Genomic DNA, 27454 nt, shown 5'->3' with positions numbered 1-27454 from the left:
TGATGAACAAAGTAAAAACAAAAAGGTATTTATTTTAAGAACTTTTTTTTTGTAACAATGTCTTTTATAAAAGGAATGTGTCCTAAATTGCTCAATAACAGTAGTAATTTCTTTAAAAAGAAATAAATCAAACTGACCCCAATCTTTTGAATGGTACTTATTTTTCACATGGGATTTTAATAAACTGTTATTCTTAAAGCAAGGGGGGAAATATATTAGCCAAGATACTCTCTGAAAACAAGCGTTTTCTTTTTTTAAGCAATAATAATGATAATAATAATAATAATAATAATAATAATAATAATGATAAAACACTTAAAATAAAAAACTGGGATAATAGTCAACAGTCAAGTACAAACAATAGCCAAGTAATAACAAACTTATCTTATTCAGTTATAATCTTTAGGAGAATGAATGAATTTAATTTCTTTATAAAATGATTACACAATTAAAACATCTTACAAATTTTTGCTTCTCAAGTAAATTGATCTTGTTGTCCTAGTGTTATGTAACTGGAAAAACTGGAAAAACAAGAGATCAAACCGATTGAACATCATTTTATACAGTATGCAGGCTGGCGTGAAGCAACCACATTTTCTGCAAACTCAAACAGCAGAAGCTGTATCTCAGCCTATAAGCAGCACATCTCTAATACGGTCGCCTGATTATGACACGGCTCTCATTCATGGATTTGATTGGCCAATTATGCTTATTTATGTCATTCCAGTAAACAAATTACAGCTCATCAGTGCGTAATGAGCGATATGGGGCTAATGTTTTCACAGCGTTAATTCCTCTAACGCGGTAACTGCTCTAGTCAGCTATCACTGATGAATGGCCACCTTCAATTTCCAGGACAAACAGAAAGCGAGAGCGAGCGAGCGAGCGTTATCTTCTGTCACCAGCTCTGCAGAACGTCGTATCCCTGCGCTTTCCAAGTTGGACCACCAGAGGCGCCAGTGAACCGTGGCTCACGTTTATTTAGTTCTCCAGTAAAAGGACCATTATAAATAAGAAGCAAAATTGTGTAATATATGTAAAGCTTTGTTTTCTGAACACACGTCTAGCTTCATTCTTGCTTTAAGCCTAAATCTAACAACATTTAGTGAGATTTGTGTTTAAAGCAGTACATACGTACAGGGCCCCTGTAAAAGTCCAAAAAGCTCTTCTGCTTGGCTTTTGAAGTAGGATGGAGGCATTATGCATGACACAATACATGCAGCACACACACGAAGAGTCGGTGAGTTTATAGAGTGTAAAATGAGCCAAGGTTCAGGCCGTAACCTCTTCACTGCGCTGCTACAGAGCCGTGTCACCACCTGGCACGCGGTTAAACACGCCAATGTTAACTACAGAGACCCTGGGAATAACAGAGAGATGATGAGAGACCGCAAGCTGTTGTAGTCTTTAGGGGAAGGCAAGCTGGGGTGCACTGAAGCGCAGATGTACTTTAAGTAACATGTACGCTACTGAGGGGGTCAGAGGTCATGGAAACAATGTTCTCCTGCTGGAGAGCGCCAGAGGGACGGTGCGACGTGTGCACACACGTGTGTCTCTCAGGAGAGGACCTCTGGGGTTTCAACTCCTCAACTTCATTCATTCCTTTCTCTAAATGCATAACAGATCTTGTTATGTCTTTCTGTGTTCATTGTTTGCTGAAAGCATACGGTTTCAAACTTGTCCTTGTGTCTTTACCTTGAAGAAATGTGGTAACGTGATGACATTTTCAGGTTGGTCGAAGCATTAATGTACCAATCAAAAATGTTGACTTTTTGATGATCTTCAAAAAACCTTAAATAAATTGTGATCTTTATATTTCTTAACAAAAATTTTATGAACTGCATTTACAATTTGTATTAATTATCATTATTGACATATTGTGATATTCATTTTCAAACATTTTAAAACATTCCAGGATTAACTGGCTTTACCATTTATATGAATTAGTATTAATAATATATTATATAAATTTTCATATATTATATATTATTTAAATATTTAAAAAAGCATCACAGGATGCATTGACTTAATTATTTTTTACTTATTATTAATATCATTATTTTCTTTAGTATCAATAATAAATAAATAGATCAAACTTTCTCACAAAAACTATTCTTTTTTTTTTTTTTTACATTTTAAAAGCATCCCAGCATTATTATTTAAATCAATTATTATTAAGTATATATTATTTTTGAAGATATAAAAAGCATCACATGATACACTGACTTAATATATTTATATGTATTAATATTTTTATTTATAAGGATTAGTAATGGCTCTATAATAATTAAAATGTTTATTATTATACACATTTTAGAACAACAATAATAAAACCATTACTAAAAGTAAGCACAGGTGTATCTCAAATTAGAATGTCATGGAGATGTTCATTTATTTCAGTAATTCAACTCAAATTGTGAAACTCATGCTCACAGACTGAAGTAGTTTAAGTCTTTGGTTCTTTTAATTGTGATGCTCACATTTAACAAAAACCCACCAATTCACTCTCAACAAATTAGAATATGGTGACATGCCAATCAGCTAATCAACTCAAAACACCTGCAAAGGTTTCCTGAGCCTTCAAAATGGTCTCTCAGTTTGGTTCACTAGGCTACACAATCATGAGGAAGATCTGATCTGACAGTTGTCCAGAAGACAATTATTGACACCCTTCACAAGGAGGGTAAACCACAAACATTCATTGCCAAATAAGCTGGCATTTCACAGAGTGCTGTATCCAAGCATGTTAAACGAAAGTTGAGTGGGAGGAAAAAGTGTGGAAGAAAAAGATGCTCAATCAACCGAGAAAACCGCAGCCTTATGAGGATTGTCAAGCAAAATCGATTCAATTTGAGTGAACTTCACAAGGAATGGACTGAGGCTGGGGTCAAGGCATCAAGAGCCACCACACACAGACGTGTCAAGGAATTTGGCTACAGTTATCATATTCCTCTTGTTAAGTCACTCCTGAATCACGGACAATATCAGAGGCATCTTACCTGGGCTAAGGAGAAGAAGAACTGGACTGTTGCCCAGTGGTCCAAAGGCCTCTTTTCAGATGAGAGCAAGTTTTGTATTTCATTTGGAAACCAAGGTCCTAGAGTCTGGAGGAAGGGTGGAGAAGCTCATAGCCCAAGTTGCTTGAAGTCCAGTGTTAAGTTTCCACAGTCTGTGATGATTTGGGGTGTAATGTCATCTGCTGGTGTTGGTCCATTGTGTTTTTTGTTTACCAAGAAATCTTGGAGCACTTCATGCTTCCTTCTGCTGACCAGCTTTTTGAAGATGCTGATTTCCTTTTCCAGCAGGATTTTGCACCTGCCCACACTCCCAAAAGCACCAGAAGTTGGTTAAATGACCATGGTGTTGGAGTGCTTGACTGACCAGCAAACTGACCAGACCTGAACCCCATCGAGAATCTATGGGGTATTGTCAAGAGGAAAATGAGGAACAAGAGACCAAAAAAATGCAGATGAGCTGAAGGCCATTTTCAAAGAAACCTGGGCTTCCATAGCACCTCAGTAGTGCCACAAACTGATCACTTCCATGCCACGCTGAATTGAGGCAGTAATTAAAGCAGAAGGAGCCCCTACCAAGTATTGAGTACATGTACAGTAAATGAACATACTTTCCAGAAGGCTAACAATTCACTTTTTTTTTTTTTATTTGTCTTGTGAAGTATTCTAATTTGTTCAGATAGTGATTTGGTGGGGTTTTGTTCATTTTGAGCCAAAATCATCACAGTGAAAAGAAACAAAGACTTAAACTACTTCAGTCTGTGTGCATTGTGTTTATTTAATATACAAGTTTTACAATTTGAGTTGAATTACTGAAATAAATAACTTTTCCATGACATTCTAATTTATTGAGATGCACCTGTATGTAAGTAAGCATCTAAACTTATTGATTATCAACCTCAGGATGTCAAACTAAATATAATGGGTTTAATTTTCTGTTCATTTCATATAGATGTTTTCCATTTTTAGCTCCCTGATTAACACAATTTTAAACCCAATTTTGTAGTCTTCAAGCGATAAATCATAATTAACAATAAATAAAAAGTTTATAATAGAAAGTTGACATATCCAAACTTTTGACTGGTGTATTAATTATCTATTAATATTTACAGTCATGGACACCTGCTCCATTCTCCCAGTTGCTTTATTTCTTATGCATCTTTGCATTATTCTCTTTTCTTCATACGCTGTCTGTTTCCTCCAAGTCTTTCCCCCTTCCCAACCCCTGAGTGCGTCCTCAGCTCTGGACATGCATTTTTCATTCCCTCTCTTTCCCTGTCTCTCTCTCTCTTTCTCTTACTGGCAGCAGGAGCCAATAGACTCTGTTTAATGAAAATCTACAAAGGCGGTGAGCGAGAAACAGAAAGAGTGAATTTTTGCCAGAACTGGGCTGTAGAAGTAAACCTAAAGAAGATAAACATCATGATACTCCAAACAAGCCTAGACATCAGGAACACAGATACCAGTTCCAAGAATCCAGCTCCAGGTGGCCAAACTGTATATCGCACAACACTGAAACTGAACCATTACCACACTGGGAAGATTCAACATGGCAATGAGCCAGTGCAGAAACAACCAGAAAATACATGGCTATCTTTGTAGCCAAGCATTTTTTTTATATATTTCTTTATTCCATTATACAACATTAAGTTACTCGAGAAGCAAAATTACATAAATTAATAGGTAGTGCTGTTCAACGATTTATCGTGGTTCATATTATATATATATATATATATATATATATATATATATATATATATATATATATATATATATATATATATATATATATATATAATATGCAAATATTTTATAATATAAAAATTTGCAAATGGGTTGAGATATTATTTGAATAGACACATACTGTTACAATTTTGCTTCTCAAGTACATTAATCTTGTTTTAAGGAACATTTTCACTAGAGAAACTTTTTTAAAACAATGTTGCGCACATTATATACAACACATGTTCTGTCAAAAAATGTTCTATTAAACCAGTAGATACAATTGCTAAGAGAGAGACTGGGTAGAAAATATCTCTAAGTCAACAACAGCCATTCGCATTCACAATGCAATATACTGTGTGATATAAAGCACTGCAAACATACACAAAAAAAACCCCTCTAAAAATAGCTCCCACAGTCTGCTGTTATAACATCTAATCCTGTTTAAAACACACATCAAACCAGCACCGCCGGCAAATCACGCACGAATATTAACCCAGATCCTCCAAAGTCTTAAATGCATTTTCACTATATTTACTGAACTTTCATGCTTTGTCATTCTGCTAATCTAATTTCTTTATTTAACTATTTAGTCAATCATTTAAAGCTTTACTGTAAGGCTGTAGTTCACGGTGTAAAGCTGCCGTAAGTCATGTGAAGTCATGTGAAGTCATGTGCCCTCGATCAGGTCACTGTAACTCTGTAAAATGAGAGGCTGAAGAGTCCATTCTGACCCAGAAGGCTTTGCACCACTTCTATGCAGCTTGTAAATCTGTCCGAATCGATCAAAGAATGTAGAGTTTATCCAGCACACACACATCACGCCTAAACGACATTCTCATGGAAGTAATGCACGATCTCTTGATCTTCATTGTGTTGCATAAAGAAGGATGCATCTGGTCTGAAGAAAAAGTATTGCTGTTATAAAAAAAAGGAAAAAAAGAAAAGAAAAACACTTTAGAAGCAGCTGTTTTCATGCACTAATATTTGGAAAGCTTTCCACAAACAGAGTACACAAAAGTGCCTGAAGCTCTTAGAAATTGAAGTTTTCATTTTTTTCAACAAATGGTCAGTGAAAAGGAGGCACTTAGGTTGTTGATCATCAACCTCAGGAGGTCAAGCTAAATATTATATCGTCGGTTTTATATGAGGTTTGGCATTTTTGCAGCCCTGTGACATGTAAAATAAAGTTTTAAACCCAGATTTTTTTGTAATAAATATAAAAAAAAGTATAACATTTGATCAAATATAAAAAAAAAACTATGCTAGAATTGGAAATGGTTGCGAATTCAGAACAAAACTAGCATTTAGTCAACCCTTTTCTTTTTCTTTTTTTGCTAAAATGTAAAATATAACCAGGTGATTTAGTTCTATTATTGTGCTGTAGAAAGAGACCAAAATATTTACAAAAGTGTAAGAAATTTCATGTAATATTTTAGAGGATGTATTTTGAAACATTCCACAAATAAATGTTTCTGTTCAGTAAAACTGGTTTATAATTAAAACATCTTTTTCTACAATAAACTGAACATCAGTTCAACATAATATATTAAAATAAACACACTGTTGTATGATTTTAATTGCTGATTGAACAGTTGACCTCCGAGGCAGGACAGGCCAAAAAAAAAAAAATCTGTTTAAAGATATATGATTTGTTTAAATTTAGCTAATGCTCTTGATCAATAAAGATAATATTATTAATACTATTTTTTTACAAATGCTGTTCAAGAGAAGATATTATTATAATAAAATGACCACTAAACTCAATAACCTACAGTCTTCAGATCAGAACTTGTCCTTGAGGTTCAGCACATGAAGGCGTTGGGGGCCTTGTAAAAGCAGCGCCGGACACCAGTCAGGGCCCCCTCAGCAGCGGGCCATGAATCTCCTCTGGCATTTCTCTCTCCTCCTCAGTTTTGTCATCTGTCCCAGTCTTATGTAAACATGACAGGGGTGCCGATGTGGAGCTGCTGTAACTTGGCAGGCCGTAAAATACCCCACCCCCCCACCCACCCATCATCATCCCAACAAGAAAATAATTATGGCCTGGGTCATTTATTACCTCTTCCCTCGCTCCATGTGTATGAGTGGAACTTTGTATTTCAAAGAAGAATAGGCAGGCATAAATAAGAGGTAGCTTGTATGGCTGAACTTGTTCAGCTGGTGAGTAATTCCTATGGATGTCTGGCCTATATTGAAATGAGATAGCTTTGGGGCAACAATTCCCTGCGGGCCTTGACTGCATTATTCGACTTTTCTGGACCTGTGCCTCACCCATGAGTGAATTAGCTGCAGCAATTGAGTTATTGCTTCTTCCAATTTGTGCACAACTTATTGAATGGCTGTTGCAGCCATGTCCTGGCTGTTTGCTTGCTGAGCAGGATTTCAGGAACAGGGGCTGAAAATACCAGCAGGAGCACTCGTAACATGGTGCAACATGCGGTTTGAAATAGTTTCCTTAAGAAAAGGAAAACCATCAACTTACGCTTCATTGCTATAATACCCCTTCACATAAATAGCTCCATATAATGCACAAACACAAACTTGTTTCCATGTGCATCCTTGTTTGTTATCTTGCCCTTTCACAGCTACTTAATCGGCTTGGTCTTGTTTTGATAATGCATAACAAGTCGTCCTGAGCATCCCTGATTTAAAAGCATCTGTGTAAATCGGTGTCCTTTTCCCCTGTGATTGAAATGTAAGCAAACTGACTTATTTACCTTGTGGGAGGCCTCTGACTCTCGTAAATGTTTGTTCCAGCACTAAACCAGCATGACATGGCATTTCACAATGGTTTGATGCACATCGCTCCAGCACGCTAAACGTGGGCCACCGGATAAGGATGAGAGGCCTGTTTTTTTTTTTTGAATACCCAAGCACATCACAGTCATATCACACTCATCAACATCTGCACCAGTGAGTCAACCCGCTGTGCCCTGACTCAAGAGGGACTTGACCAAAGATAGAGCGAAAGATGGAGAGAAAGAGAGAGAGAGAGGGTTTAAGTAGAAAAGGATGGGTGACTTGATGGATACCATTTGGCCTTTGCTGGAAAGAAACAAGGATCTCCAAGAACTAGGGATTCTTACTTCACTTAGCGTGCAGTTCCTAATCTCTCAGTTAGAAACATTATGAAGAACAGAAAGAAGGCAAATTGTAGAAGAACATCACTGAATATACTGCTGTTTCTTTAATTATGGGCATAGTTATGTCCCAGTGGGTTGGTTTTTATTCAAATGAAAAGATTTTAAAAAATAAATAAATCATATATGATGGTCATATTAAAAACTATGCATCCATATTTTATTTGTGCTGCCTTTTGTAATAATTTCAATATTTAATTTGTATAATATAATTTCAAAAATTTAAATCTGTAATTTCAATTGTTTTACTCATGATTTTCCAGTTTCCACTTAAATGCATGTGTGTGTGTATATATATATATATATATATATATATATATATATATATATATATATATATATATATATATATATATATATATATATACACACATACATACATACACACACACACACACACACACACATGCATTTAAGTGCTATCGTTTACTCCACAAACAACAATTTTGCCTATAATAATATAATTTTGTTAAACTATGCATGTATGAGTTTATTCAAAGTCCATAAAAGGCTGTCTCTGAAATTAGCTAGATAAAGAAGCCAGCATTTTTTATTCCAACATTTTGTTGTTATCTTGGAACATGATGGAAACGAAATTTGTTAGTTCAAAAATCAAATCAAATCAAATCCTTGATGAATGTATATACACCGTTGAACAGCTTTTTAATGACTTTTTTCCATTTATTTTTTCCCAATGTGCACAGGACCCAAAATGCCCATAATTTAAGAAAGAGTGAATTAAAAGAAAAGGCTGAGGAGAGAAACTCACTTGCAGGATAGCCGATTTATACCATGTATGTAGTAACAGTCGCCGCCATTCACGCAGTATGCCTTCTCTGACTCGTTGCATCTTCTGGCGTGGCCAGAACCCGGAGATAACGTTGTGGTTACTGCAGGAAACAAAGACAAAACATCTTAAGACATCAGCATGCCACCCAACAAACAAAAGACAGAGCTTTCAGTGAGTGCTTGATAAACAATAAAGAGAAGAGCCACGTGGTTGCGCAAGAACCGAAAACACACATGCCAGCTTCTCAGATAACATTCATTACACGTTACTGATAATTTATCATATTTCAGCTTATGTCCCATTCCCTACAATAACAGTCATTCACTAGAACAATGACTCCTTGGTTTTCATCGCAAATCTCTCCGTACATCTTTGCTGCTCTGTGAGGTTCGAGACGTTCGATAGGCAAAGATAAATATTTCAGTGAGCGCTGGAGACCCACCACCCCCACCCACCCCCCACACTGCCTGCTCCGTCTGATTCACAGGTCTGGAATGGATCCGTAGTCCCGCCGCATTAGCGGAGCATGTTTTGGGAATACTGCTCCTCATGGGTACGAAAAAAATTAGAGGCCTGGAGAAAATGGCGAAATCACATTACGGCCATACTGACAGCAGTTTGTTTACCTTTGGTACCAGTTCAAGGGGTGTACAATGGGCTGTATGAATATGTTTATTGAATTTGTAATCAAAAGCAGAAACGTGAAGACTGACAGGGCAAACTGCTTCCCACAGCCACATTAAGCGCATACCTATGCTGTTTCTCACCGCTGTTAAACAGAACATGTCTACAAACACTCATGTCATCACCATACAACTGATGCTTTTTCAAACACGCAATGGTTTCTGTTTAGCAACGCACAGTGGAGCATCTTTGTCATGCTGCAATGGCGTTCAAAGCAAATGTTTATAAGGAACACGCTTATTTAATCTTGCTAATCACAATGAAAAAGACAAATGTGACTCCTCCGGCTATTTTTACAGCATGGCTACACCACATCAAACCCACTGCTATTTATGTAGTTAAAGAAATATTGTCAAATCCAAGCTAATGTTATTAGATTTGCTGGTTAGCGTGACTCAATTTTGCCCCTGCTGGTAGATGTGGTTACTGCACCATCATTGAGCAAAAAAGCATCTTTCTGCACTGAGAGCCATTCAAAAGTAGCTTTTTCTCAAGAATATAATATATATTAAGGGTGAAAAAGGTCAATTTATGCCCCTGAAATTATGGTCTGAGGTAACTGACAGAATGCCACAGATATGGTACATCAATCTAACGTTGAAAACAACCAGGAATATTCGTTTTATTCAAGTCTGGATTCATGTTTGAAACACTCCACTGCAGACAACCAACCAAACGTTTATTCTTCTGAGAGATCACATGAACATGTCAGTTAAGTGTGTTGAATCAATTAGCAAAACGTAGCATTTCTTTGTGTAAAATTTCAAATAATACCAAAACTTCCTTTTTCAGGTTGAAATTTGATTGTGAATGACAGATCCAATTCAGTGTCAGACTTCTCTCTTATTCCATGATACATAATGCTTCTTAAATAGTGTTCATGAATACATATAAAATATATACATATATACATATATAACCATATACTAGGGGTGCTCCGATTGCGATCGGCCGATCGTTAATGCGCATCTCGTCAGTAAAGCCGGTTCTCTAATCAGCGGTTAATTCCATCAGGTGATTTCACATAGAGCAGCTGTTACTACACAGAGCCGTTGTTAACTGAGAAGATGCGCCAATAAACGCTGAAAATGAAGTGGATTTGCACATCTTCTCTATTAACAACGCGGAATTAACCGCTGATTAGAAAACCGGCTTTACTGACGAGATACGCATATCGATCGGCCGAGCACCCCTACCATATACAATAAGAAATAATATAGTTAAATATTATTAGAATTTAAAATAACAGAAATGCTTTTCTATTTTTAGTATTGTACTTTTTATCACAGTTGAAAACAGTTGTGTTTTCATGGAAGTCATGGTACATTTTTCAGAATTCTTTGATAAATAGAAAGCATTTTTTTTATATAAGATTTTTTTTTAACAATGTAAAAAAGTCTTTACTGATACTTTTGATCAATTTTATGCCTCCTTGCAAAATTAAAGTACTCATTTTGTTCAAAAAAATAATAAAGTAACTGACCCCACATTTTTAAACAGTGATAAAAAGATATATAAAAGAGATCTTAAAGAAGAAAAACGTAATGGATAAATGGAAATTTTTTCCTTTTTTGTTTTTTTCATTTGCATTCAGACATGATTAAATAGTGTCTGGTTTGGAATGAAGAGAGCCTCAGGCCTCAAACAACATAGGTTAGTAATTTGGCTGAGAAGGAAATCTGCCATCTTGGTCTTCTTCTCTTTCTCTCTGCAAATGAAAAAAAAATCTTGCAGTTCACAGCTGCAGATTTCCGACCAAGAGCAGCTCGTCGTAGGACCCCGGCAACCCCACACATACACGTGTTGAACACCCGGCTGTAGTCAGGCCAAGAAAAGAGAAACGTTAGCAGATGTGGAAGTGCACTCTATGCGTATCGGGGCCCTCCCTGATATCAAACATGATTTAGAGGTACTAATGTTACTACATCAAATCACATGAGTGGAATCAGAGCACCGTTGAGGTTTAAATTTCAGGGACAGCGAGTTTCTGAACTTTCTTGTTGATTTCACGTTCATGAAAGTGCATGTCTAGTCAGGTTGTGTGTTTATGTATAAGCAATAATCATATTGTGTGACTCTTGAACCCTAGACAGCTTACAGAACATCTCGTGCCAGTTTGTTGAAGTGAATACAGCAGGCGGTGTGGAAAATCAGTAACATTTGGTCGAGGTGGTCTTGCTTAACTTGAGTGGACGTCAGTTGTTTACGGAGCAAAGTTTATTCACTTGTTTTTATTTACAGTTTGCGGAAACCGTCCTCAAATGCTGACGTCTTTGTTATACATTTTTTTTAACTCTCCCATTACTTTTTTGCTTTAATTTTATATACATTTTTTACATTTTATATTCACATTTAATTAGTTTTATATTCACATTTAATTAGTTTTATATTTACATTTATTTCGTTTTACAAAACGCGCAGTTTATTTCACCACTAGCATCATTAAATAGAACTGTAAGAAAATTGACAGACAGACAGCCCCGCCCCCAAACACATGCCATTGCTCAAGTGATTTTACAGAACATCTTATGCAAGTTTGATGAGGTGAAAACAGCACAGGTGTGGGAAATCAGTAACATTTGGTAATTGCATCTGTTTACTTCGCGAACAAGTGTATCTATCAGTTTTTAATTATAGATGTCTCTCACAAATAAATGCTGACATTTTAATTTTACATATTTATTTATTATTTGTAAGTTTTGCCTTTCAAAATGTGTAATTTCTACACTATTCGAACAGAATTGTAACAATATTGACTGTTTTAAGACAGGTTTCCAGAGCGAATCTTCCACTGGCCGAACAGACAGACAGTCCTGCCCAAAAACTTTTTTTTTACTTTCTTTTCTTTTCTTTTATCTGAATACCACATTTAAAAAATAAATAAATAAATAAATAAAACTCCGCCATCCCACAGCATTTTCAAATGTTTATGTTTCAAAACTCACTCAGTTGTGTGGCATTCAAGTGGAAGAGAGTAAACAAGAGTAATATGCAACTATAATAGCTTTCCTTTCAACAACATGGATACGGGCTGGCCAGGATCCAGATGGTTGCTGGGAGGCGCGCGTTCCATGCCACCCCCACTCCGCCCCTCTATGCCTGCTGAGAATTTTAGCATATCTCAGCGCCTGTTTACCTCAGTAGAGCACTAATGACACAACAAGATTCAGCTACCTTGGATGGAAAGATGGAGCCCGTAGACATTAAATCAGCGTTCCTGTGAGAGTTGCCCTCAGAGCTTCATAAAGACCACATCCAGAGACTCGAACATCCAGCTCTGCCTTTAAAACATGTCCACACTCCCCTAGAGCTCCATGAGTGGGCACGTTTGTATTCTTTACAGTTGACTGTTTATCCCCTTGAGGCTGAACAGGGGTGCACTAGCAAGCTGGTTATATTAAGATGATATTCAGTTCATGAATTTTGACGTGCATGATGTAAAAGCAAGCAAGTACTCCGGCACATGCAAAACAAGCTGAAATTGGACAGCTGTATGCTATTCATTTAAATTTACTCCTTGTTTTATGCATTTACATAAATTTGGACTTTTCCAAACAGAAAGTTTCCAAGCACTCTCTGACAGTCAGATTAAAATGAGCGTTTCTTCCAAAGCTGCAGGAAGACTTGCGTGTCAGCAGCCTGTGGGGTAATTCTGCTGATGTCTGTCATGTTTATGCCTCTGGTCTAGTGATACACTTCAAAAATCTCCCTCCGTCAGTAATTGAGCTCTGACAGCTACAGGCCTGTGCAATATTCCCTCATGTTTCTGAGGCTCTCATCAGCTGTCTGCTGGAGATCTGGGAAAACTCAACAAATACCTGCCGAGGCAGCATGTGCCAGGAAGATGAGGTGGAGTGGAGAAAGTGTGAAGCAGAGAGAGAGAATGGGTGGTTTAAGAACATCACCGGGACAAAACTATTCATTTTGAAGCAAGTTGCTGTCATATTTGTTGCATAAGAGCACAGAACTTGAGCTGCAGATGTCATGTGACCAATAATGCTAGCTAATTTTTGCAAGTGCTACCCTGATGAAAAAAACCACAACTAAAAACCAAACTAAACTTGTTGGCTAGTCTTCAAGCCTGGTCATACCTGCTTTAGCAGGCTGGTTTTGGAAGGGATGGACATTCTTTAGGCGGTTTCGCTGGTCTTAGCTTGTCAGACTGGGAGATCAGCTAAATAACCAGCTAGCGCCAGCTTAGACAGGCTAGGAGATTGGCTTTACAAGCTTAAACCAACTAAAACCAGCAAACCAGCATTTTTTCAGCATAGTAATAAACCTTTTACTAATTAATCTTGCGAAAATAAGTAGAAAAGAGCTACTAAATAGACAACAAGTTGATTTCAATGGAGTGTTGTTGCTAAACTAAACCAGACATAGTCTAGCCATGATACAGTTCACGCTAAATGATCAACAAAGCATTCCAAGCTAAAAAGGTCAGTTTCACTACAGTCCTTGACAATTGCAGTTTATCCAGCTTCACACTCCCTATCTTTTTACCTTCAGCTGCAGTGCCAGGTCACTTTCCAACCCTCATGCTCACTAGCCAGGTTGCATTTCTATTCCTGACATGCTAAAGGCCAAGTTCTCCAAGTTCTTAATGGCACGCATTAAGCAACTTTCACTACAGCTCCCATGAGAGGTCACTTTCTCCTGCCTGAAAACCCAAGGGTTTGGCCAGCGAGCTAAGCCCTGAGTTTGATTAATCCTTCATGGCCAAGGAACTGAAAAAAAAAACGGCCTGGGTGGGGGCAAAATGGGGCCATCTGGAAGGCTTCATAAACATGTCTATCCAAAGGGTTCTAGGAAAGTCCATAAAAAAAATGAAAGGAGAGGTCCCTTTGCTGAGAGTCTTTTCTTTTTTTCTTCTGAAGACACATTCACTGAGTCCAAATGAATTATTTCGTAAATGCAGGGACGTCCAACAGGTGGGTTGTGGCATCTTGTTGCCTTTCTATTAATTGGAGGCTTAACCCTCATGCTCTGTTTATGGTCTCACAGACTTGATAGCTTAACAGCTTGAAAAACTGTGGAATATCAGATTGATAACTTTCTGAGTTTTTTTATCTGATTATAAACAAATTCAACATGATAACATGCTCCAAATGTACTGTAACAATATCTAATAATTTGACAAGAAAATAAGTTAATTACAAAATGACTATTATTTTACACATTAATTACTTGGGTTTCTGGGACCCCAAACAAAAACAACTCAATAGAACATTTGGGCTATTTGATGGGTGAAAACAAATAATATCCGCTAGTTCAAATTACACCCACATTTCTGGTACGCCCTGTGGTAGCTTGAGAGCCAAAGTAAAAGTTCAAAAAGCTCCAGCAGCTGACAAATGATGCTTGAGAGATCATGATAGTGAAGCCATGCTCAACCCCCTGTGCCAGCACACTTTCTCACCCCACTCATGCTGGAGATGTCTCTTGTTACAGCTGGGAGCAAAATCCCATCACTGCACAAGAGGTCAATTTATACAGCATGCAATCTTACAGCTTTTGAGTGCTTTCCATTATGCGAAACCATTATGTGCTTCCTTTTTGTTTAAAGGGATTGCCAAAGCCTTTCAGAGAGGTCCTCTTAATTTCACATTTATATGTGCACCGCTGTATTTATTAAAAGCCTCTAAACAAAATCATATGGACCCGAGCAAGTAAAGAAAAAACTGTGATCACACTATCAGATTTGTAGCAATAGCTTTGGTGCACTGCAGGGCACAAGAGTTCAGATGTCAGTGGTGTTTTGATTGTGTCGCAGACTGGCGCTCAACTGTGGAACTGATGTTGTTTTATCTGTAGGCAAGTATGCATGTTTGCGTGCTCAAGAGCAAGAGCGCAAATTCACAAAAATTTTAAAAAGTAAAATGACATGCCAAACACACTAAAGAGAACTCCCCCTATTTTCAATAAATAAAAAAATGAATAAAAATAGCAATTTAACCATTAGGTACAGCTATTTCATATTAAGGTGCACACAAGCTAACATATAATCCTATGTGCTATTTTACATAATTTCCTTTCAAATGTGTCCTTACAGAAATGTGTATTAAAACAAATACATATGTGCAGTGAATGTAGGATACAGCTGTGGTGTGGATGCATTCTTCAGTGCTTTAAGGGCCCTGTGTAATCTATTATCTCTTTAAGACCTTCAGTGTAGACTTGAGACTCTTCCTGTTTGCATTAACGACGACGCACATCAGCAACAAAAGGCAAGTCTGTTAGGAAACAGAGCTTTTCCTGAAGCGTGATTTCTATAGTGATCCGGTATTTGGATGTTTACTTAAACCCTTGTAAAAAGCAACATTGGACCAGTCGGTGGGAAAAAAGATCGAGCTCATATAATAAAATCGCAATATTTACGCCTAAAGACAGGATAAGCAACGGACTCTTCCGTAACAGCTTAAAAAGCATGAAAACAAGCAGGTAAGACAATTAGATAAAAAATTTGCATACTTCATACTTAGAAGTTCAATAGAAGCTTACTGAAAGCATGAGTCACATGTCGAAGTCTTTCAAGTGACTGTTAAGGCAGGAGGCCAAATCTAAAATGCGTTTCATTCAAAGAAACTCTACGACTCAAATCAAAATGCTCAAAAAACCCAATGTAAGAGTCACGAAGCCTTCAGAAAACGACGTTGAGTGTACTCGTTAACCTCAGTCCACCAGAACAGCAAAAAGAAAGAATAAAAGCAAGAATAACAGAAGCCTAGAGTGAACTCTGTCCTGTATTTTTTCCTTTTCATTAACAGGTCTTTATTTTTCTCCTCTACTGCTTGCTTCCTGCTGCATAGCTGATGTGTCTGGTCTTGTCCTCCGCAATCATTTCACAGATGACTCTGAGAAATCAAAGCGCGCTATTGCTCACGATTGCACAACAGGACGCGTGTGTAAACAAGCAAGACTTGGGGCACTTACCCAGGGGGGGTGGGGCGCTGCTGGGCGACGTGAGGGCAAGGGTGCTCGTTGGGCTGGAGGTAGGCTCGGAGGAGGCCGCACCCAGGGCAAGTGTGGGCTGAGACTCTGGGAACCATCGGAAAGATGACATGGGGGTGCTGTGCGTCCAAAGAGCATCATCCAAGCCGGGCTTCTCCTCCTCATCTTCTCCCCTGAGGAGATCCAGCCAGTCGGGTTCCCTGCTGCGGCCGGCCCCTTGAATCAGAGCCCGGCGGAGCAGCAGCAAACAGGCTCCAAGCCCCAGAAGCAGGAGCAGCAAAGCCGGAACGAGGAGCAGGGCTCTTCCTCCACATGCACCCCTGCAGCAGGGCTTTGGAGGGCGACGTGGGGTCGGCTGCGGTGGAGGGAAATGCTCCACTCCAGCCCCCGACACGAGCCCAACACTCTGCCCCTGACAAAGAGACACCAGAAGGACAGGCAGCGGATAGACAGACACATCTGGGTCCATGGGAAGCTCGTCCAAATCCTGCTTGATATCTCACGGCTCGCACTTCCTCTGCAAGCCCTCATAGGGCTAACGTGTCGGGTATGAAATCTCAAACTGCCCCGCACACACACATACCTCAAGGCCAGTTGTCAGGACTCACACAAGGCCGCCCTCGCACACTACCGGGCGTGAAATTGCGGCATCGCCGTCCTTGCGGTGAGCTGGCAGACAGAAAGCAGATCTCTAGATGTGGGGTTTCAGATCCGGGACGACCCCACCCAGAAACAGCAGCACCAGCCTACTGCCCACAGCTCTGATGGTCACAGCCAGCTGCAGCAAATCCACCCCGCTGGAGCACACATTCACACACCCACATATATACCAGCATCCGGTCTGATGGAGAAAACAGAGGGGCTCTCCCCACCCAAACACACTTAATGAAGTAATGAATACTGTAGGCAAGACCACCAGCAACATGTGGCATGGGGGGAGAGGGAGGGACGGCTGTGGAAGATGACTACAAAGGGCAGCACCTTTACAAGAAGCAAGCAGGAATGGGAAATATATGTATTCCTTATGTGACCAGAGAAAGTGCATCAAACAGCGCACGGGCCTAAAGAATCTGAACCCCGAGTCAAAGGTCATACACGGCTCCTAACGGTCAGCACTTCATAATCCAAAACACACTGCCTGGACATCAAACCTCACCTTCAGTACACACATGGAGAGGGGATACATAAGTCCTACTAATTAAATTAAGGTTTATAAACTTAAGCCTCCCAGTCTTGGATATTTGATGACATTCTTGCAGATAAATTCCACAAATAAATAAATGTCCATGTCACATTTTCCCCCAAAATAATAGGGGTAAAGATAAAAATAATTACTTTTGAATTAAATTATTTTAGGGTACTTTAATAAATTACACAAAATTAAGCCTCTATCTATTATTTTAAAAAGACATTCAAATATATTTCTCCAAAATTCTTGTCATGCGGTAAAATTATTCAGTTAAAAAAAGTGTAAATATACATATACATAAGGGGCAGGTATATGCATAAAATAATATCAAAATGCAAAAATGAAATAAAAAATGAAATACAAAAAAAAAGTAGCTGTAATTTTTTACAGGCAAAATCAGGAATGCTCAATATATTACTGGTAATTTTGTTCATTAATTTTTAAACATTTTAATATAAGGTATGTATTAGGGGTGTCGTGATATACTGGTATTGACGATATTAGTGACGATAACAGTGATATTCAAATGATGAAATATCGATATCGTGTTAATTTAATTGTTTTTATTTTTGTTTTATTATTTCTTCATGACTATTTTACTTTCTTTTATGTTAAGCACTTTGAATTACCATTGTGTACGAAATGTGCTATATAAATAAACTTGCCTTGCCTTGCCTTAATTTGGGGTGTGACGATATACCATTATATATTGGCGATAACCACAATATTTAAAATGAACAGGCCTCTTATGATAACACAACACTATTGCATGCAAATAACTCCAGCGACAGTACCTGGTCGACCTCCCATATGGCAGTATTGCGCCTTAACTCTTGACATCTGTCAAACAAGACGACGCACATTGCACAGCTACTCCGAGAAGAACCATGTTCAGTATTATACAGACAGTAAATTGCCAATATTTTACTAATCATGGAATGGGAAACATTACATTAACCTGTTAACGGTGGTTTCCTGTGTTAATATATTTAAATAAAGGGGTGATTCTTTTAATAAGTACCGTGTTTTCTATACTCGTCTAATTTTTGTATTTGCAATCAAGTCATCATGGCCAATACATCTGTGAAGCACTTGATTTCTTTATTCAAATATATTACATGATTAAAGCAAATCTAGAAAAACTGCGCAATCACACTGCTACATTAAATTCTGTTTAAATCTTAAAATGGTCGCAGTGCCATGCACTTAATGCTCATCTGCAAAATATGCATGTGCCCTGTGTTTATCAGTATCCTTATGTTCATTGGGTAGAAAGAAAAACAAAGTAAAAATTATTATATTTCCCAAGGTTTATACATATATCGCGAACGATGGTGTGAAAATCAAATATTGTGACAGCCCTAGTGTGTGTAGATGACACACATCTTGAAATAATGTTGTGATGCCTAAATACATTTTTTTACATGTGTTTTTTATGAAAAACGGTAGAGACTTTCAATCATAAATCAGTAATGAAAATAATGATCAGTTTACTGTTACTTCCCAGGAAATAACTATTAATCAGCAAATCCTTAAATAAAAATATTACTTCACATTTTGGATAAAATATGACCAGGACATATTCCTAGACCGGTTTCGTGAGAATTGCTCCCGTACACACACACACATACACACTCCCCCACACACCCACACCTGAACTCAGCAGCCTCCATAAAGATATATTGTTGAAATCAAAACAACCGAGCTATTTGGGCTCTTGGCAGTCTTTGTTTGTTGATGTGTGTTATGTAAAGCCTCCCTATTTGTGCTGAATTAGGGCTGCTGTCACCAGTTTTTCCTGTTGGACTGTAAATACAGTTCGCTTGCCATGAATCTCCCTGACTGAGGTCCGACACTGATCGTACCACTCACCCGCACTGATCAATGTCTTCAGTTCCCTTACAGGCACTTAACATTCTAGCACAGTCACTGCCAATGTCCCAAAAAGATTTCTAGCATCCTTTAAGCCCAGTTAATCTTGGCATTTGGGCTGTCGATGAAAAACGAAGAGTCTGTTTTTTTTGCAACAGAAATAGAAAGCGACAAGAAGGAGGGAAAGAAATGGCGGGACTGAATCAGAGGGGTCAACGTGGTTATCCCCTGTTTGACGCTGGCATTTTTAGGAGTTAAAATCCTCCATTAAAGCCCGGTGATGGTATATATTAGTCAACTTCAGCAGAAATGGATTGGCTTTCATCACAGAGGCAGGTGTTGTGTGTGTGAAGTTTTGTGAGGAGATTCACAGTGGTTTGTGAGAGCGGGAAAGCGGCTGAGGGAAAGGGGGAGAGAGAGATTGCTGCTGGTGGGCCCCAGCATGACTGATGAGTTTGGAACAATCGGCCGCCCAGCTGCGTTTTCCATCAAACACATTCCTCTCACCTCACGCTTTCCCTCTGTCCCATTCGTTCACTCTGCGGCTGTAAGCAGCGCCCCCTAGGGACGTGATTTTTATGTGATGGACAGAAAGACTTGAGCCATCTGTGGCAGGAATATCCCCGTATCTGTACGTCCACAGGCTGGATTTCACATCATCCTATTTTTCCACTGAAAAGGATATCTGTGGTTCTGATGAGATTGAATATGATCTGATTGTGTGCAATTGAATATAGTTCTATTTTCATTTGATCCAATCAGGACCAAGGGGTCAACACTGAAAATGTGATCCATGTGTGCAACCGCCTGAGGTATTATGCAAATAAAGTCCCAGTTGTGAACTTTTCTACAGATGTGACACAGTGTGTGTGCTGAAGAACGAAGACCGCATCAGATCCGCCGCAAACAGCCCGAGAATTCCCGATCCAGAAGTCAGAAAAGAGGAGATCTAAGAGAGGAATCACCTTGACTCGTCTCTGGCCTGGAGTTCTGGAATAACAGGGAATCCCATTTCAAAATATGTGATTCTGAAATAAGTACTTACGTTTAGGATTCTGCAAGAGCAGCATTTTAAACCGGTTATAAATACAATAAACTATAATGACCAAAATGATTATGAACTGAAAACTTTCCCCTACATAGATCAGTTTCACTTTATATTCCCTTTTCTATGTTATATTTAACATTTACATTTATGAATTTAGCATTTGAAAAAAAAAAAAAAAATACAGATACAGATAAGTGTTTAATGCATACAATAGACCTAAATGTGTGAAAACTGATATGCAAAACATTTTTTTTTCTGCTTTTTGACACAATAATGACTACATGATACTTAGACTACAACAATAAAACATAATATGTATAATGGATATTTAAGCAATAAACCCCAAGAAGCTATGGTTTACAGTGAATTTATAACAGCTAAGGGGCATTGTTAGGCACGATTCGAAGCGGAAAAATAGTTATTCCATATATGTACCAGGGCTTCACAAAATAAAACAAAGCAAATACAATTTTATGATTTTAATAAAAAACATTATTGTTATCATTAAAAACATTATTCAAACAATGTAGTTTCTCAGAAACAGTTGTAGTTGCAACAACGTAGTTGCCGAGAAATACAGAGATGTAAACAAAGGTGTATGTTTGCAGAGTAATTTACAACAGCTTTGAACACGACTCAACCAATCAGAACCAAGGACCAGTACTATCCATTTTATATTAAGAATAACAATAAATATTATTTGTATTATTATTATTGTTGTTGTTGTTTTTGCTGCTGTTGTTGTATTACTTGTTGCAATGTTAAACATTTTAAAAACAGTGCAACATTTTTTATTAATTATTATTTATAAACTACTTATGTTATTAATAGTAGTAATTATATTATATTATAGTAAAGTTACATAATATGTACACAACAATGAAAGTATATAACATAATTTATTATTATTAATGTTGTTGCTGTTGTTGAGGTAAAACTTTGCAATTTTACGTATTTAAAAAACAGTATCAGTAATTATTATTATTATTATTATTATTATTATTAATTATTATTAATACCAAAGAGTTACAAAACAATAATATAATATTATCTAAATTATTCTATAGTTAGTCCATACTGATTATTATTATTCATATTATAGCATGCCATTTCATTTACATACCAATCTCACCCTACATTTTTCTCATTTGATAACCCTAAATAGATAATATAGATTATATAATTATTATAGATTATGCAAATAAAATGTTGTGAAAGCCGTTTGGAACCGTTTGGAGCCGTTCAAATTGTTAGCAGTTCTGCAAAAGAAAATGAAGAGGTTTGTATGTCTAGCTTATGAACATGAATCTGCACGCTATTGTTTAATATGAGGTAAGATAATAGCGCAGGGCATGAGGATGTTTTGGTGCGACAGCACATTTGTAACACTAATACTGCTGTCTGTACAGGCTGATTGTTTTCCCACTAAGTATTCGTCCACAACTTAACCTTCTGACCTTTTCATGTCCCGCTACACCCGACTGGTGACCTGTGACACCACAATGCTTTGATAAACCAGAGTCACCTTCAACACGGACACGTACACAAACACACGGGAGCAGCAGGCAGTGAAGGGTGACAGCGCTGTGGTGTTGATCTGAGAGTCGGCTATCATGGCCCTGTTGCACAGACAGAAGAAGCAGTGTTTCGGAGGACCCCCGGGGAAGGGGGTGGGCTCTTAAATTGTCTGTTGTTTGTCTTTATTAAATGTAGTTCCAAGGTCACAGGGTCTCTGGACCCCCTCAGCTCACCTCCCCTGAACAGCCATAACTTCAGCCCTGATTAGCTATAATTAATGAGTCCAATTACTCAGCTCACTTATCTTGTTAAACGTCCTGCTGGAAGAGCCAAAATACGCATGTGTGTGTTTACTGGAGTTGTTTAAAAGAGAGGTGTGTGATGAAAAACAGCCTTTATGAAGAAAGAGATTAATTTCCTGTGTCATACCAGCAGTGCAGCAGTGACAAAAATCAGCCAGCGATCTGATTGGCCGGCAGAGTGAGAGGCAGCACGCGATTGGCCAAATGCCTGGAGACAACTGTCGATCTACAACTGCATTACGAAATGGGTTTGAAAAAGCTGCCTCTGCAAAGCATCTGGCTCTCTTCCTCTTTATCGCTCTGTCTTCTGCTCTCCCTCCATCTTTCTCTCCGTTTCCCTCTCTATCCTTCTTTTACACCGCCTCCCCGACCCAATGCTTCTTTTCCCTATCGACCTCTCCATCTCTTGTTCTTCTTCTCAGGCAGATTCACAGATAGCACCGGTGCGTACAGCTGCCGCAGGCCCCCAAAACAGCATAGACTTTTTCAGCAGTAGCTGTTCAACTGATGACCTCTGGAAGAAATCAATCTCCTTAGCGACCGGAATAAATGAAAAGCCTGTGTTCTCCTCAACATGAGCATCGTACGAATGGTACAAGCACTTCCCATAAATTGCACCATAGAAAATGCTAGAGCCGATTATATTTTCCAAACATCCTGGACTCCGACGAAATAACCAAAAATACTGATAAAAATATGGGAGTCTGCCTCCACCTTACAGAAAAAAAAGAAATTTTTTTTTTAAATTTCCTAACTGTGACCTTGACAGTGTTGTGGGTAACGCGTTACAAAGTAACGCGTTAGAGTACTCTAATTACTTTTTTCCTGAAATGTGTAACTTAACGCGTTTGTTTCGTGCGTAAGTAATCAGTAACTTCGTTATTTTTTAAAAAAAGTAATCCGTTATTTTAAGGAAAGGAAAATCCCGACTCCAGCCTGCTTTTTGTCAGACAGTATGCCTAGGTCTACTGTGCCACCTGCGGATGTATCAGCGGAGCCGAAGCTCTGTGATCGTAAAGTCAATGGCTGTGATGCGTCTGTGCCCTGCGCCTGACCCTGTGTGTGTGGGTTTTTTTTTTTTTCGAACTCCCGGCAAGATGGCAGAGAGGACAGCGTTTGGTTTATGGAAGTACGCACATTACTTTCAATTTGTCAACAAAAAAGAAAAGAACATAACGGTAAAATAGCCGTTTTATTCTAACTCCGTGTTGGTGAAAAGCTTCTGTCAAAATGTTAAATGTAAGAGGACTGTGTTAAAGCGAATTTAGGCTTGTGACTGTGAGTGACACTTTAATAATAATTAGTTCGGCTATTAAGCGATTTGTCATTTGCCTGTGTGGCGGTGAAGGATTTAATTTGGTTTGTTATCATTTTTATTTGACAGGCAGCTGTTAGTTTCTGTTAGATCGTTGGCTGGCTGATTGTTCATCATTTCTAAATGGATTTAAATCTGCAAGCCTGTTTAAGGTTGTGTTTACAAGTAAGCATACTTGTACTTTGATAACTGCATTATTTAAAGTTAAAGAAAAATCAGGAGTTATCTTGTGGTGCTCATAATATACAGTAGCCTAGGCTAACCGGGCTGGGTAGGTGCAAATTTTGATTAATAATATGTTCTGTGATAATAAATAAATAAAACGCCATGTGGAATAGCCTATTGCTGACTGTCTTTCCTGTTATTGTTATCCTGCAGTGTTAATTTAGTCGGATGACTGACGTTATTCATTGTCGGGAGTCACGACTTCTAGGTGCACTTAAAGGGGGCTGTGTCTGTCATGTGTGAGCCGCTGCAAACGGCTTTTAATTTTTGGTAACGCATGAGTACTCTAACGCGTTACTTTTATGAATAGGTAACGCTGTATCATAACTGATTACTTTTAATTGATGGTAACGTTGTAACCTAACTAACTACTTTCCAAAGTAACTATACCCAACACTGGACCTTGATATATAAAAAGTCACAGTGTGAGTTGACTACAACTGTTAATTTCGACATTAAATCTTACAAAATGACATTACATCTCGCAATTGCAAATTTGTTTCTCATAATTGCGACTTTATTTCTCGCAAAATGGCTTTATGTTTTGCTGTCTAGCTTTATATCTCACCATCCAGCAATTGCAACACTTGTTTCTTACAACTACAATTTTGTATCTCACAACGTAGATTTGTCTCGCAATTCAACGTTATATCTCACCTTCTTTGCATTTGCAACATTGTTTCGCATAATGGCAACTTTATATCTCAATGTTTATATCTTAATCTCATTATAGACTATTAACATGAACTAATGAAAAATACTTCTTATGCAATTATTAATCTTAATGACGATTTCAATATTTACTAATACATTATCAAAGGATGTATCTGCTAATATTATTAAATGGAACGGAGCAAACAGTATTTTTATTAATTAACTTTAGTGAAAAAATAATAAATACTGTATTGTTTTGCGCAGCTTCTCAGTTAACAACGGCTCTGTGTAGTAACAGCTGCTCTATGTGAAATCACGCACCTGATGGAATTTACTGCTGATTAGAGAACCGGCTTTACTGACGAGATGCGCATTAATGATCGGCCGATCGCGATCAGAGCAGCCCTAGTTTTAAGTTAATGCTTTAACTTTCATTAACTAATGGAATCTTATTTGTTACCCATAACAAATCTTATTGTGATTATATTTCACAGTTGCAACTTTGCTTCTTATTATTTATTCTCTGGATTTATTTCTCACAACGTGGTTTTATGTCTCATGATTCAGCATTACATGTCACTATATTTTACAGTTATGATTTTATTTCTCATAACTGCAACTTATGAGACTTTAAAGTACTTGCTATTTTTAACTTTATCTCACAATTATCTCTTTACAGCAAGAGCTGAACTTGTGACCTCACAGACTTAAGCAAAAAATCTTCCTCTGAGTCACATCAGGTCCCGCTCAGGTGGGGCCCCATCCCCCGAGACTGAAACACTAGAATCGTCCTTTTCTGCACCGTCAGAAGGTAGGAGTCTGGGAGAACGGTGTATAAAACAATCAGTTGAAGGTATTTCCTAGGCTGCTAGATTTATGTTTCTCCCCTGGACACTTGAGAGCTTCACTGCTGGTGGCCTCATTCAGGTTGTTGATCTATGTTGCACACTTCTTTTTTTTTTTTTACTTTATGAGGACTGTATTGGGGGCGGGCCCCTCCCCGAGCCTGGGGCCACACCACCTCCGATGGGCTTGGTCTTGCCTCCACCTTCCTTGTACCTGTGTGTGTGCGCAAGTTGGCTGCCGTGACACTGTGAGACTTGTTCTGGGGCGCCTGACATGCCGACAAACAATCAGAGTGAAACATACACAAACACACATATGCACGCACCTCTCCCAACCTCCTACTGCTTTAAACCTCCACACGCAACTACAAAAATGCACAGGGTAAAAAAGGCATGTGAAGTAGAAGTCATTCCTTTTGGAAAATCCATCTTAACAGAGTTTCAGAACACGTTCTTGATCCACCACAAATCAGATACCAGCTGTTTACACCAATTTAAGGTGGTCAAGCTGGTTTTGAGAAATCATAAAGCTACAGACCAACTGATAACTATTTTGGACCAGCTAGAAACTAGTCTCCTTGTTCTAAAACCCAGATACCAGCTTGAACTAGATTTTCTATCAGGGGTGAGATACCTGGAGTAATCTCAACTTGGAAGAGCAGCCAACTATGCACTTACAGATATGTGCAAAACCCTGACATAAACACACACACACAAGCTTGTTTTTGAGTATTTAGCCCATGATTGGATCTTGTGCACGTCTATCTCTCACCACAGTACATTTGTCAGCAAAAAAGAATGTATATATTTGGCAGCCCATCAGCAAAGACACACTCTTGTCTTCTTTCCTGCTGATCTCTGACTTTAATGAGAAGTTTTCACTTACTGCTTTGTACATGAACTGTACTGGTGCCGTTGTCCTTCCCCTTAATATTCTCTGCCACACATGTGTAATTCCCAGAATCCTCCAGCTTTGCACTGCTGATCTGAACTTTGGAAGTTTTCCTTCAAGAAGACAGACAGACAGAAACAGGAGAAAGAGTCAACGATTCCACTATAAAAAATGTAAAAAGGAGAAACTCTCCAGAGAAACCCTCTGTATAAATTGGAGCTCACTTCAAGTCTTTAAACAGAGATAAAACGGAGACATATGACACTCTGAGAATCCCAGTGAGCTTCACATTGCTTCCACAAATGGTGAAGAACCTGACCAATGAATCAGTCCAATTATGCAAAAATCTCCATTACCCTTAGATCATTTCTTAATATTGTCTTTACTGTAGAAGATTATTTTAAAGGCAGTGTGTTGGTCCCCATTGACTTCCATAGTGGGGAAAGAAATACTGTGGAATTCATTGTGGACCATCAGCTGTTTGATGACCAGCATTCTTCAAAATATCTTCTTACGACATGAGGGTGGGTAAACCATGAGGAAAAAATTCATTTTGGGGTGAGCTATCCTTTTAAGTAATTATATTTTAGAGAATCTTTGAACCCACATGTTGGTAAACCAGCTTTCCCATCAGATGCATCAGATGAGGGAGACCAACTTATAACGGCCGAGATCATTTTAAACAAATAACCCTGTTTTAAGCAAAGTTTTCATTTTTGGTGACCTATTTCTTTAATCGTGTCATTAACAATATAATAGACATGCATGCTGAAACACTTCACATTAATTACAAGGGCACTGGCAGTCTTTAGTACACTGCCCATAAGGATAAAGCTCTTGACTTATGTGAAGGTCACGATCTACACTTAGAACGTCTGCTAAATGTCTAGAACTGGAGGTTGGGTTCTGCTGGTGTGTGCCAGTGGACTTGCTGACTCACCTGCCTTTCTTGGAAATTTTGATCTGTTTGCTCTTCTTCAGTTCAGTGCCATCTTTGTACCACTTGTACTCCGGGGTGGGTTTGCCGTAGGCCTCACACCTCACAATCAGCTTGCTTCCTTCGTTCACCAACACAGGATTTTTCATGCGCCTCAGTGAGGGAGGAGCATCTGAACAACAGGGAGAAAGAAAGAATATTGTGTTATAAGTACTTTTTTTTAAATCAACATGTAGTAGGGTTGATGCAGTGATGGAGCAGAAAATAAGGGAGGGACGCAGAGAGAGAAAAATCCAGAAAAGTCTTTTAGCTGGCCAGATGATGTCACCAGAGACACTGGCAGTGTGAGGCAGTTC

At 38.3% G+C, this 27454-nt stretch overlaps 1 protein-coding gene across 10 annotated transcripts in view; it reads right to left on the bottom strand.

The window, feature by feature from the left end:
- nrg2a (neuregulin 2a) overlaps window positions 1-27454 on the bottom strand; it is a 90384-nt gene that overhangs the window by 15640 nt on the left and 47290 nt on the right. For 9 of the 10 annotated variants that reach the window (XM_052588858.1, XM_052588860.1, XM_052588859.1 and 6 more), the window contains exons 2-4: window positions 27102-27270; window positions 26156-26274; window positions 8649-8769 (exon numbers count right to left, since the gene is read on the bottom strand). In XM_052588858.1, the coding sequence (XP_052444818.1) occupies window positions 8649-8769; window positions 26156-26274; window positions 27102-27270 (409 nt within the window). Of the gene's footprint in view, window positions 1-8648; window positions 8770-16283; window positions 17137-26155; window positions 26275-27101; window positions 27271-27454 lie in introns of those variants that run through there. The other variant, XM_052588862.1, reaches the window with a different exon arrangement.

The sequence above is a fragment of the Carassius gibelio genome, chromosome B21, assembly GCF_023724105.1.
Source record: "Carassius gibelio isolate Cgi1373 ecotype wild population from Czech Republic chromosome B21, carGib1.2-hapl.c, whole genome shotgun sequence".
Taxonomy (NCBI): domain Eukaryota; kingdom Metazoa; phylum Chordata; class Actinopteri; order Cypriniformes; family Cyprinidae; genus Carassius; species Carassius gibelio.
This window is presented reverse-complemented; position numbering and strand designations above follow the sequence as displayed.